The following is a 12,075-nucleotide window of genomic DNA, read 5'->3' on the forward strand; positions in this document are numbered from 1 at the left end:
CGTGTCAGTGATTTGCATTTTTTTTAAGTTTCAATTTTGTGGTTTGAATCAGCTTTGCAATACCATGACAAATTATTGAGTAAGCACGACTGATATACTTAGAGTATTAAATATTTGTTGTGTGGTGAAAATGTAAAGGTAAGTTGCTTTATCAATATTCAATCAATATTTATCATATATATAATATGTTTAAATGTTATCCAAAAGTGTTTCCAAATGTTAGCAGACCTCATTGTATCAATATTTGGTCCCCGTCCATACGAAAAAAAGAGAATGAAATAAAATAAAACAAACTTACATTCCACCAAATGTTGTGATGTATGATGTATGGACTGGAACGTATAACGTAGTAAAACTTGGCCTTTAATGGGTCTTAAAGTCCACTTGAAATGATTGAGATGTTTCTAATTTTGTGTTCCATTGTAACATACTTGTATCCTGTTGATTCCTTTTTGATCCGGCTCATTACTCCGATTAAGAACCAGTTTGTTAATTGACCTGGTCTGGTTAAATAAAGTAAGAAAAAGGAAAGCCCATTTGGCTGGAGTGGAGATGTCATAGCTGAGCATGATGTTGAAAGACAACCAAACTCAACTTTTGCACTTAAAAAATATGTCATTGAGCTAAAAACAATGCCGGGCCGCCATATATCGACGCGGTAAGTAGCATTGATGCTTGGGGTAGTTGTCCTACCTCAAAATGCCAAACCCAAAGTTGCTCCCCGGGGCCCCTCACTGCATCCCACTACCCATAAATTGCGTTGGAGGGATAAAATACAGAAGACACATTTCATGTATGTATACAAAATTTTTTTACTTTGACTTTGTGTTGGTACAAAAATGTATTCATGGACAACAGCTACTATCCATGAGCATTCTGCTGGAGATGAAAACGGAATTCCAGACGAATCAAGTGTTGCAACTAAAGGCTGAATTAAAATCGATGAGCTTTGAGTTGGCCATTTTGGCACTGCAGCATATGAAGGTTGCATCTGTTTTTTGAGACGAATTGCTGAGCATGGCCTAATACAATCATACTAACCAGGCAATACTAGTAGCGTTAGCATCTTTTTGTAGCTGCCATTACACCTGTTCCACAAAACTTCTCAACACCGCTTTTAGCTTACTCAGTATTTCATAGCATCCACCCCTAATCTTTCTCCTCTTTTATCCCCCTTGATGTCGCCCCTAATTCAAAACAAGGCAGTATTTCAAAATTCCTGCTTTCTAAATGTGACACTAAATTCAGGTACTTCATCTTCTTTGTCGAACCTTTTTATGGCCATTATCAACGTCTTTCTATTTTGTCCTCCCATCTATGGAAGGACACAATAATCCATGTTTTGTAGCTGGTTCTTGCTATTTGTCATCCTCTGCAGAGTTGTAGGAAGCAGTGGCAGATTCAGGTCTGCCACCTGACGCTGGTGAGATGAACGTAACTGAATTGAGTTGCTTGTAGCTCCATTTAGCCCTCCTCCTGCTGTGCTTCTCTCTCCTCCTCCTGATGCAGACAGATCTCTCCTCTTCTCCTTCTGCTGCCTTAGACTTTTAATGACCATAGTATGTTGTCTGTGTGAGGGAAAGGCGGGAGGTTTAGACCCATTTACCAGCAGTCCTGGGGGCCTGGGTTGGCTTAAACCTACCAATGTCATCTTTCTGCCTCGTCCATCTTTTAGCCCCAGGTTGCGCAGGCGGGGAAGCGGGGTGGAGCGTGTCTTGGCCGTCTCCGTGACACCAAGGTGGTCTCTGTCTGAGGAGTGTGTGATGTGTGTAGCCTCCAGGAACATCCTCGGAGAAATGCCGTTCTTCTCGGAGGAATAGAACGTCTGCAGCTTCTCCAGACGCTCGTTGATGCTCAAGTGATGAGAGTGGTCGTCTTTGCGGCAGTTTCCATGGAAGCACTGTGACCCAGGGTCTGCTGCCCCGTCGGATTGGGTTGTCCTTAGCAGATGCGTCTGTCGAATTGGCGTCAACGCGCTGCTGTCTCGGATTGGCTGAGCAAGTAAGGGGACTTGGCAAGGGGTAGAGTCACATAGTTGAGATGCAGAGTTTTTAGGAGGAGAGAGATGGACGAATTCTCTTTCTCCGAAAACAGACACTGGAAAACATAAACACAAAGACACTCAGGTATGTCACACACTTCACTGTGAAAATATGCAGCTTTGGTTGTAAATCCTTACCTCTGGGAAAGAGCGCCTCTTTGGTTTCCAACTTGATGTCGATCTCTTCATCGGTGGCTCCATCCTCCGTAGACTGAGGGATGGGGAAGGGAGAGGTAAAACGAGGCGGTATTACTGGGGAGGTAGAATGAAGAAGCTGGGGTAGAGATGGGGAGGGGGTGCGATTCTCCATATCTCGTTGGTCCTGTCTGCACAGGCGGTCCTCACTCCTCTTCCTGTTGATCGGACATGCAGTTGTCTGTTGGGATCTCAAAGGCTTGCTGGACTGCTTTGATCTTTTTTCATTGGTTGGTTCATTCTAAAAACAGGCAGTGATTAGTCATTCGGGCTAGTGTAACAGAGACATGTCATGTCATATCAACTCTTTAATACAGCCCAACACTCCTTTTACACAGTTTGATTTGTTGCTAGTTTTGATATTATTTCACTTGGATGTTTAGTACGCTACATGATTGCATGCGTGGTGACACGACGTGATTTACTTTTCAATGCAGGCGTTGACTGCACCCCTGATCCATAGGATCAAATGGCTACTAGTGTATTGACACGGATAGACGGGATGTCAGAAAGTGTGGAGTGATGGACTGAAGTATTGGGGTTTTTTAGTCTACTTTGGGATTTCCTGACGATAAAAAGGCATATCCCCTAAATGGGATCATGGCATTTTCATATATTTAAATCATCCCAATATTTTTGATTATGGAATTGAAAAAAATTACCAGTTTCGGAGTCTTTGAGTCAGAATTATGCTTCTCTCTCCACGTATTCTTGCTTGGAAGACTGAGGTAGTTGCCATCTAGTTTCTGCCAGATCGATCAGATGTTAGAATTCCATCGTAGAATATTTTGGACTCACTTGTGTCTGTATGTGCTTAAAAAAAAGGAACCTTGCTGGGCTTGGCCCCCTTCTGGCTCCTACTGAGCTTGTTGAGCAGCAGGTGATAGGAAGCCATGATTGCAGAGGGTCGGTTGATGGTAAGTGTGTGTATGATTTCAGACAGGGGGAAGCCCAGTGTCTCGGTCATATATGTCAGCACAGAAGAGTTGAGATCCTCTGGACACAGCCTGGGAAATAACAAGGGTGTGGGAGGTGGAGATAGTTACAAATATGACGTTTGAATAGTGAAGCAAAGAACGTAATGTCATTAAAGATTTGTTGAATAGCAGTACCAGTAACTGAACAATTTTACTTTCATGATTATCAACTGGGAGCACAAAGAGCTTTGTGATCAAAGATCAAGATCAAGATCAAGATATAACCAGCATGCATCACTTATTTAAATACATTAGTAAATTCTACTAAATGCAGCATTAAAAGTATGTCAGATTGTTATCTTCGTAGTATAGAGGGTAAATCATTTGACCTGTTTTTAAGAGAGGGTGTTTGTGGTGGTTTCTTGGCATGTCCCTCGTTGATCCATCTCTCTTCTATTGCAGCTTTGACACTAGGTCTCTTAGCTGGGTCGGGCTCCAGCAGAGACAACACAAACGCAACCGCACCTGAAGCATAGAAGAGCATAAGTAAATCAGTGCAACATTTGTTTCCTTCATTTTCAGAATTTAAAATGATCATTGGGAGCAGTTTTTGGTCAGACTTGTTAGTCTGAGATTAACAGGCACTATTGGGATTCATTCATGTAGTTTTCTCTGTTGCCAATTAAGACCGAATTAAGACCGTGAATGGTGCAGGACTCCTCAAGACTGACAGACTGATGTGCGGTTCATTAGTACATCACTGAAATTACATCAGAGAGGACACTATGGATAGAAGTAATTATTTTTGATTAATTAATCGGTCGATTATTCTTTCGATTAATCGATGAATCGGACAAAAAACAGCATTAAAAATCTTTATTCTAAAACAGAACGGCAAATTCACATTGCAAAAATACTTCAGAAAGTACAGGTTGCTCCTTGAACATAATAATAATAAAAAGAAAATCACTGTATACAAGACAACAGATTGGAAATGAATGGTCCAAAAAAGGAGCGTAAAAACGTGTCTTTAGCAGCTTTACTGCTGTTATTAGCGAGCTAACGCTAGCTTGATCCGCTGGATGACAAGTAAACAGCAGCAACAGAAGGGCTATGTTACGTTGACTGTGCATATATATATATATATATATATATAATATATTTATTTAGTGTGAAATGCTTGCACACCTTGTGCTCGAACAGACTTCGCTGCCTGCGCCAAGTGACTCACAACAACTGCTGGCTGCTCTTTCTTCTTCGTCGACTCGGCTCTTTTATTTTTTATTTTTGCTGGGTGCGCATCTCCACAACCCAATGAGTGACGTAATAATTGCGAGATAAGCCAAGATTGCTCCATTCAATTCAGTCACGGTCAACTGAGTGTGTTCATTGATTTTAAATGATAGTTTAAAAATGACATCTCCTTATGGTGGAACAAACAAGATACGACAAAAACAGTTGACACAAAAAGTGAGCTAATGAAATCCTGGCGGAAGATAACTTAAGAGTTTATAACAGCAGAGTTTGAAGGACAACAATCCCATTCAGAGGCCGGATCAAAGTAGCTGTGAAGACTCACAGTTTTTGTTTGCAGAGACTCATTTCCAAAAAGCTTGACAAACATTACCCACAGTTAACGTTGAGCCACATTTAGGAGACAGTAATACCCAAATGCTGACTGTGTAACTAAGTGACACCTTTTAAATGCAAGACCAAACTTGGACTTTTATATCTGCTGAACATGCTTTTGCTAATTTATCCTATAACAATTTGGCAGTACGACTTGTTTCTTTTCTGTATTTCGTTTCATTTTAATCTCATGCAAGTCTCAGTTAAGTTGTTGACCGAGGATTCAATCATAACAGAAATAAGTTAATATTTATATATAAAAAAAATGTTCAGGTGAAATCTCACATTACCTTTGCTGATGTCACTGGGAATGCTGTTCATCTCTCTGTTGACCATCTTCTGGTGCAGCTGCTTGATGTTGAATGGCTCAACAATGAAGGGCAAAGTTCCTGTCAGCATGGCAAACATGCTCACGCCTCTGCTCACACAAGCGAAACGTGAAGAAACAAACACTTTCTCAAGATGCATGAAATGAATCGTGTGTCTGCTGTTCCAAACCGTGTTACAGAGATGCACACTCTTATACACTATGAAGGAGCAAGCTTCCTCAACTAACATACATTTGTTTTCACTTACATGGACCAGACGTCCACTTTGGGTCCATACTTCCGGTGAGCTAGCAACTCAGGGGCCGCATAGGCAGGACTTCCACACTGGGTGTTCAGTAGCTCCAGAGACAAAGATTCGGCCTTCAGAGTGTTACTCAGGCCAAAGTCTGTTTGAAACATCAGCATTTTACCACAGGAGCCCATGCACAGATGTACTACATGGCTAGGGGGAGCTGTCCATCAACAAGAAGAAATAAAGAAAATAAACATACCCACGATCTTTATGTTGTTATGCTCGTCCAGCAGAAAGTTTTCAATCTTTAAGTCTCTGCAGAAGAAAGGAAGGGAGAGAGAAAGGGAGAGAGCTGTTTGGTTACTAGTATTTTCATGAGCTTTGTTCTCAAACTATGGGAATTTCTAAGAGATTTTTCCTTCCTTCCTTACTACATTATGCTGGTAGTTAAATTGAGTGTGTTTATATTTACCGTATATGAGACCACACTAGACCCACAGAATCAGAACCATATGAAAACCTGAGCTAAATATTTGTAGGGCAGAGCTCAGCGTGAACAGCATGTGGTCATTTGGAGGATACATTATTTTAGACTCGAGTCATCATAGGGTTCAGGCTCAGGTTAAAAACAAACCAGGCCGAAGTGAAGCTATTCATGACAGGGCGTGTTCACACTTCTTCTTTTAGAAAAAATTACTACCTTCAGCGCTTTTCTGAGCGCTTCACGGCGAGAATGTTGTAACGCCCCTTAACGGTAATGGTTATTAGACATTTAAGAAATACATTATTATCTGTTGGTTATCAATTACTTATTGTTAGCTAGCTACTATGGCGAATAAAATGCAATTATTTAGGAGGAGGGTGTTCGGGAACAGCCCCTTGGCTGATGGGTGTATGAAAGATATTTTGATCTGTTCCCAGATGAACCCTTTTATGTTTTATCATCTTTTGGGATTCATGTCATATAACTCTGTGTATTGTGAAACGGCAGTCACGGGCTGTTACTGGTACCTTCTACATCTTGGTATTTTTTGGGGGCACCGGTAACTACGGTAATAGGTCACGTACCTACTGCCCTGCTCTTTTCTCACTCTACTTTTTACATTTTTTAAATCTTGAATATACCCTAAAATTATATATATATATATATGTATATATATATATATATATATATATATATATATATGTATATGTATATATGTATATATATATATATATATATACATACATATGTATCATACAATTATCCAAAACATACAATGAAGGAGCAAAACCACGGCCCAGATTTGCACCACTATGAGCACGATGTCAGCCTCACACTGTTAATGCAAAATAATACACACAGAGATTTGCTTACTAAACACACTTTTAGTATATCAAGATGTCAAATTAAGACACCCATGTGCCAATTGGTTAAACACAGCTGCTCTGACACAAGATTGGTTCATTGTAAACACACCAATCAGGTTTTAGCACTATAAAATGCAGCAGGTGAGTTCACCTGTTGCAACCAAAACGGAAGGAATGAGAATAGTGAGGGTGAGAGGGGAATTTCCAGAGGAGGAGGAGGCCGTTGTGCTTATAGCGGTGAAAATGTGGGCGATGTTTTGCACTCTCTGTGTACTTCACTTACACTACTCTAATCGCTGAGAAGTACAATGGCTAAAAGTGTTCAAGGTTTTCAACAGCAGTGTGTAACTGGTACAAACAGAATACAATCTAATGCAACGTGTGTGTGTGTGTGTGTCATATGGTAAAAAAATATGTTTTTTTGTATATGGTGTATAATTTTGTTTTATTTTGCAAAGAATCTGAGGTGTTTAGCGAATTGAGTTTGTGGGTGTGCCAATCGTGTGTGAACTGTTTTGAAAAACGAAACCATCAAAATCGTGCTTAAGCATTCGAGAAAAACTGTAACCTACCCAGTTCTCTACAACCACCACCCTGCCCTGCTCTGAAACTACCGAGCTAAATTAATATCTGGGGTCTGAAGAGAGAGCGACCCCCCCCACCCCCACCCCATAAACTATATCCTGGGAATCAGCCGTCTTCCTTTCATCTGCCTTCATCTAACCAACAGAAACTCCAGAAAACACAGCTCACCCAACCTGAATAAAGTTAAAAGACATACAGAGAAAGAGCGAGAGCAGACGTTGTCGTTAAGGAGAAATTGTACGTGGTAAACCTACTGGATGTGGGTGGTAGGAGGCGCGTTTAAGTGCAAATTTTCCATTTATTTCCAATTTAATCATCTCTGTGTGAGACTGCGGTAGAGAGCGAGTGCAATGCAGTGTGTGCCATTGAATGAGTATGTGTGTGTGTGTGTGTGTGTGTGTGCGTGTGACCGGAGGGAGGTGCTGTTGAAGGGTTGAGAGCGCCATCGTTGAGGGAGTTCATTAGAGAGGAAGTCCATGATGTTGTGATGATGTGTGAATCATGGCGCCGGCACAGAATGATGAGGTCATTGCCTGGTAATCACATTCCCACCTTCGGAGGAGCCAAAGTCTTAAACCAAAGCCCAGCGCGTATTGTGTGTGATTGCAGCCTAGCAGTGAGTATTGGGTCTCTTACACCTACACATAATAAAATGCCAGTAAAGTAACACTCACAGCTCCCACGATGCAATGCATGCACTGCATTTTCTCGTCTGTTGATTGTTAATCCCCTGCAAACGACTCTGTTTGTGTTTGCACATATGTGCTCATAAGCTTGTATGCCGTATGTGTTGGGAGCAAAAACACATTTGAGTCACTTTCTTAATTTTGCTTTATTTGATTAAATCTTGAATAGGGCCAAGTAGCTCAAGACTCGTTTCACTTTCTACATCGCATGCTCCTGGTAGTCTCTAGAAACACTGACTTTGGCCCTTGCAGGCCAAATCTTCCAGATCTTAGTTTAAAACTTTGAGGATTTGTACCAATTTGTTTCAACAGCACACTTCCAATTAATAGTGAAAAATACAAAAAAGATCTAATAATGATGTTCAAAAGAAACACATATGCAAATGTTAAATGACGACTTGTAAATGATGAATGGTTTGGATTATTGATTAATAATTACAATTACCATCCATTTCTTGTCAACTGATCAATCAACGTATTAATTAATTCAGAAGTGCTACTCCATGGCCTGGATGATTATGAACAAACAAACATTATACACACGCCACAGCACGTCATCCAAAGGCCAATACGTCTCTTCATAAAGGGTGCGGTGCAGTACTTTTCTATTAATATTTCATTAGTTAGATTAGTTTAGATCAGCTTAGACAACTCCTGAGACTCCTATCCAACAATTTAGAGTGCTAACAGTCTTTAATAAATGTAAAAGAATTGCACATTGTGTGTGTGTCATGTCACCTGTGCACGATGCCATGTTGATGCAGGTGTTCCACTGCAGAGAGAATCTGACGGGTGTAGCGCCGCACCTCCTTCTCCTCCAGCCTCTTTCTGTCACAGATCCTGTCCATCAGGTCTCCCCCAGCACAGAGCTCCATGGCCATGTAGTAGCTGTTCTCTGTCTCCAACGTCTGAGACACGGTCATCAGGTGCATGGACAGAACAGTATATGCAGTATGTAATACAATGGTATTTACAGGTGCAGCGTTGTAAGACCTCATCATATTATTATTTGGACTGTGTATGCCATTGACATATCACATAATAATGTTAATGTGTGTTTTTAATTTCTACCTCCAGCAGAACAACGATGTGTGGATGTCGGACCATCTGATGAATTCGAGGTTCTCTTTTCATGTTCTTCAGCACATATGGGTCTTGCCGCGCTTTCTTCTTGTCAATCACCTTAATGGCCAACTAATACACACACACACACACACACACACACACACGTTCACAAGGGATAAAGTTGTGTTTTAAAGGTTTTTCTTATTTTTATCCAAAGTGAAAAAATGATTCTGCGTTAAATCACTCACTATCTGGTAGAAGTTGTGGATCTCAATGGAACTCAAAGAATAATTGTTTGGGGAGTAGAATGTTTTGGTGATTCGAGAGCACACACACAGCCTGAGAGTGGTCAGGGGCAATAAAGCTGGAGCGAGCAACAATATATCTGCAAGGCAAGCGCACAGTTTGAGTAGAGCCAGAGCGAACCCAGCTGGAGGAAAATACATTTTTGAATTTTGATTTTAGTTCCGGACAAGAAAAGAACTGCGTCTTCTGGACAAAAGGTTTACATCTGTTCTTGCCCTCCTCCACTCTGCAGAGATTCAGGTGAGTTTACACAGGAGTAAGATGCAAGCATGAGGCCATGAGACAACGAGGAGCAGAGACCAAACGGTGGTACTGATGCTTTGGAAGGGAGGACAGGCTGCAACATACAGTACTATTGTAAATAATGTAACATCTTGAAACAGTAAATGATGTGGTATATTGCGTTTATTTGAGTCACTATGACCCATCCTTACTACTTTTTGAAAATCAATACAAAACAATATTACTAAACACAAAGGACTAACTTTTATCTTCGTAAGGAATATTGAAAATCAGGCACACCGGTCTCAAAGTAATGCAAAGAAAATGAGTTAATTCATTTGTTAGTTCTAGACTATTTTATGAATTGAATAGCATTGGGAAACTCAGGTATATAAATATTTTCTTTACATAATAAATGTAACAAAGATGTCCACTTGTACTATTCTCTCAGTAATGTGAGTTTGAAGTCCGTAACTTGGCAGCTATTTGAATTCTTAACTAATTTTGTGTCAACGATGATAAAAAACGGACAAGGCCTGATAATGCAATTCCTTAAGTTGATATAGAGTTTATTCATAATTAGTTTGTCCAGATAAGAGTAGTTTGTATAACTAACTAACAGTTTATTTCCATCTTGTGTGTAAAGTTAGTATTTGATTTGAAATGAAAAGCTGTGCTATGATTGCACACTTGCATTCTTCACCTCCGCAGATCCCGTCCCTGCACAGGTAACCAGGGTCAACAGGAGCAAACACCACGAGCGTGGTTTGGTCATCACCACGGCAACGAGGTCAGGTGTATCGGAGCTGCCTTCAGGGACCCGGCGACCAGGAAAAGAAAGATATGCACCTTCCTCCACTGAACAGAAGTGGTGAAGTGTGTTGCTGTGTTTTGGATTCTGTGTGTTCATAAAAAGAATGTCTAGTGACTTTGTGTTTCCGTAACATTATAAAAGTCACGTTCACTCACATGGAATGAAGCGAGTTTCAGGAAGAGGCCCCTCCAGTAAATCAAAATGGAGGCCTCGAGATACGACGAGATTTTTTTGTAACTTGAAACTGCTGTTTTACGTTAAGAGAACATAGAAATGGCGTTAAGTGCTGTTGCCGTGGAATACGCCTCTGCAACAACTTTTAACCAACCCAGATTCGTCCCTGTTTAATGTACTTAGAATAAATCCGACACCAGCGTGTTTTACCCAATAAGAGGCGACTACACTCGTATGATGGAAATATATACATAACCTGATGGATTCAGGGTTCTCGAGCAGAATCATAGACAGTAGTGGACTGTGAGGCACTGAGGCAAATTTGTAATTTTGGGCTACAGCAAATAAATTGAATTGAATTGATTATATTCATCAGGAACAGACCCACTGCAGACCTCTTAAGATCTTTGGTACAAAGCTCTGTTCCTGTAAGAACCCTCAAATATTCATCCTTGTGATAGATATGGGTCTGAGGGTGTTTTTTTGTACACATGACAATGATAATAGCCAGATAACAATCAGTTAAAGTCACAACCATGTCATCGTAATCTTGCATGAATGTGAGACAGTCGGAGTCTCTTCACGCCTCGTCCTGTCTCTTCTCCCCCCCTGCAGAAAGCACTGACCTTTTCCCCCGTGCCGATGTGCAGCCCCTCCATCACTTTGGCGAAAGATCCCTTGTTGATCATTTTCCCTACTAGATAGGATCCCACCCGTTTGGAGTGGGGGAAGCTCCGCAGAAGCTCCCTGGGGACCTTCAGGGAAGGCAGGGCCGGTCGCTCCCGTCCCGAGGACCCGCGGTCCTCTCGTCCGGCCCCTCCCTCTGTCCCGACGTCCTTCGGAGCAGGCTTCAGTGCTGCAGCTGGCATCCCGGACGGGACCAGCACCTGGCATGTGTCTGCCTCTCACACCGACATACAATCAGACCCCAGAACTGGACAGTCCACATAGACCGTACACACACACACACACTGATGATAGCTTAAAAATCCTTCTTCAGGAGCAAGTGCATGCCCTCGGATATAGATTTGTTAACCTCCCATTCTCAGTTAAGTGGATCTTTATCCGTTAGTCCAGTGTTGGAGAACCTCTCTTTTCTTTGTCTGTTATTCGGACTTTTTATCAAATGCAAGTGTCTTTGTTTGAGTCAAACTGTGCAGAATGCAACTCTGGCTTCTCTCCCGTTCTCTCTCTCCCTCGCTAAGTTAGTGGAGGATTAACTTTGCTCTCAGGTCAACTCCAACGCCGAGGAGGACATTCTACACCGTAATTCCCTCCCTCCCACTCCTCACCCCCCCCCATGCTTTGCACACAGTACCTCACTGTTTGCAGTTAAACAGTAACTCTTCAAATTCTCTTACTTTACTTCCTGGGGAGTAAATGATTACTGTTGATGTAAATCTTATTTAAATAGCAGCCACTAGATACTACAGCCAAAAGCCTTCCGAACATAACAAAAGCTTTTTGCAAACACAACCTGCCATTCTGTCAAACAACAATATTTTATTGCTAATTAATAAATGTACGAGG

The 12,075-nt window shown here is 41.3% G+C and overlaps 1 protein-coding gene across 4 annotated transcripts; it reads right to left on the reverse strand.

The window, feature by feature from the left end:
* Nucleotides 1-787: 787 nt before the first annotated feature.
* Nucleotides 788-11,750, reverse strand: LOC120807628 (hormonally up-regulated neu tumor-associated kinase). Of its 4 annotated transcripts, XM_078094069.1 has the most exons (13): nucleotides 11,172-11,572; nucleotides 9,278-9,414; nucleotides 9,036-9,158; nucleotides 8,703-8,872; nucleotides 5,603-5,658; nucleotides 5,359-5,497; nucleotides 5,073-5,200; nucleotides 3,543-3,678; nucleotides 3,066-3,243; nucleotides 2,899-2,982; nucleotides 2,387-2,477; nucleotides 2,180-2,252; nucleotides 1,965-2,097 (listed from the first exon to the last, which is right to left on the reverse strand). In XM_078094069.1, the coding sequence occupies exons 1-12, from the start codon at nucleotides 11,437-11,439 to the stop codon at nucleotides 2,227-2,229; spliced, it is 1,536 nt and encodes a 511-aa protein (XP_077950195.1). In that variant the 5' UTR covers nucleotides 11,440-11,572; the 3' UTR covers nucleotides 1,965-2,097; nucleotides 2,180-2,226. The 4 variants fall into 4 exon arrangements, with proteins under 4 accessions (XP_077950192.1, XP_077950193.1, XP_077950194.1 ...); XM_078094066.1 differs by having other exon boundaries at nucleotides 788-2,097; nucleotides 2,180-2,477; XM_078094067.1 differs by lacking the exon at nucleotides 9,278-9,414 and having other exon boundaries at nucleotides 788-2,097; nucleotides 2,180-2,477; nucleotides 11,172-11,750.
* Between the last annotated feature and the right edge of the window lie 325 nt (nucleotides 11,751-12,075).

This window comes from Gasterosteus aculeatus, chromosome 18 (assembly GCF_964276395.1).
Source record: "Gasterosteus aculeatus chromosome 18, fGasAcu3.hap1.1, whole genome shotgun sequence".
Lineage (NCBI taxonomy): Eukaryota > Metazoa > Chordata > Actinopteri > Perciformes > Gasterosteidae > Gasterosteus > Gasterosteus aculeatus.

Bases quoted from the DNA above. Each gene is read 5' to 3' on its own strand.
- LOC120807628 (XM_078094066.1), bottom strand. From the start codon at position 11,439: ATGCCAGGTGCTGGTCCCGTCCGGGATGCCAGCTGCAGCACTGAAGCC. The intron at 8,873-9,035 runs GTAGAAATTAAA...ACCGTGTCTCAG, and splicing joins ACATCGTTGTTCTGCTGGAG to ACGTTGGAGACAGAGAACAG. The intron at 2,098-2,179 runs GTAAGGATTTAC...TATGTTTTCCAG, and splicing joins AGAGGCGCTCTTTCCCAGAG to TGTCTGTTTTCGGAGAAAGA.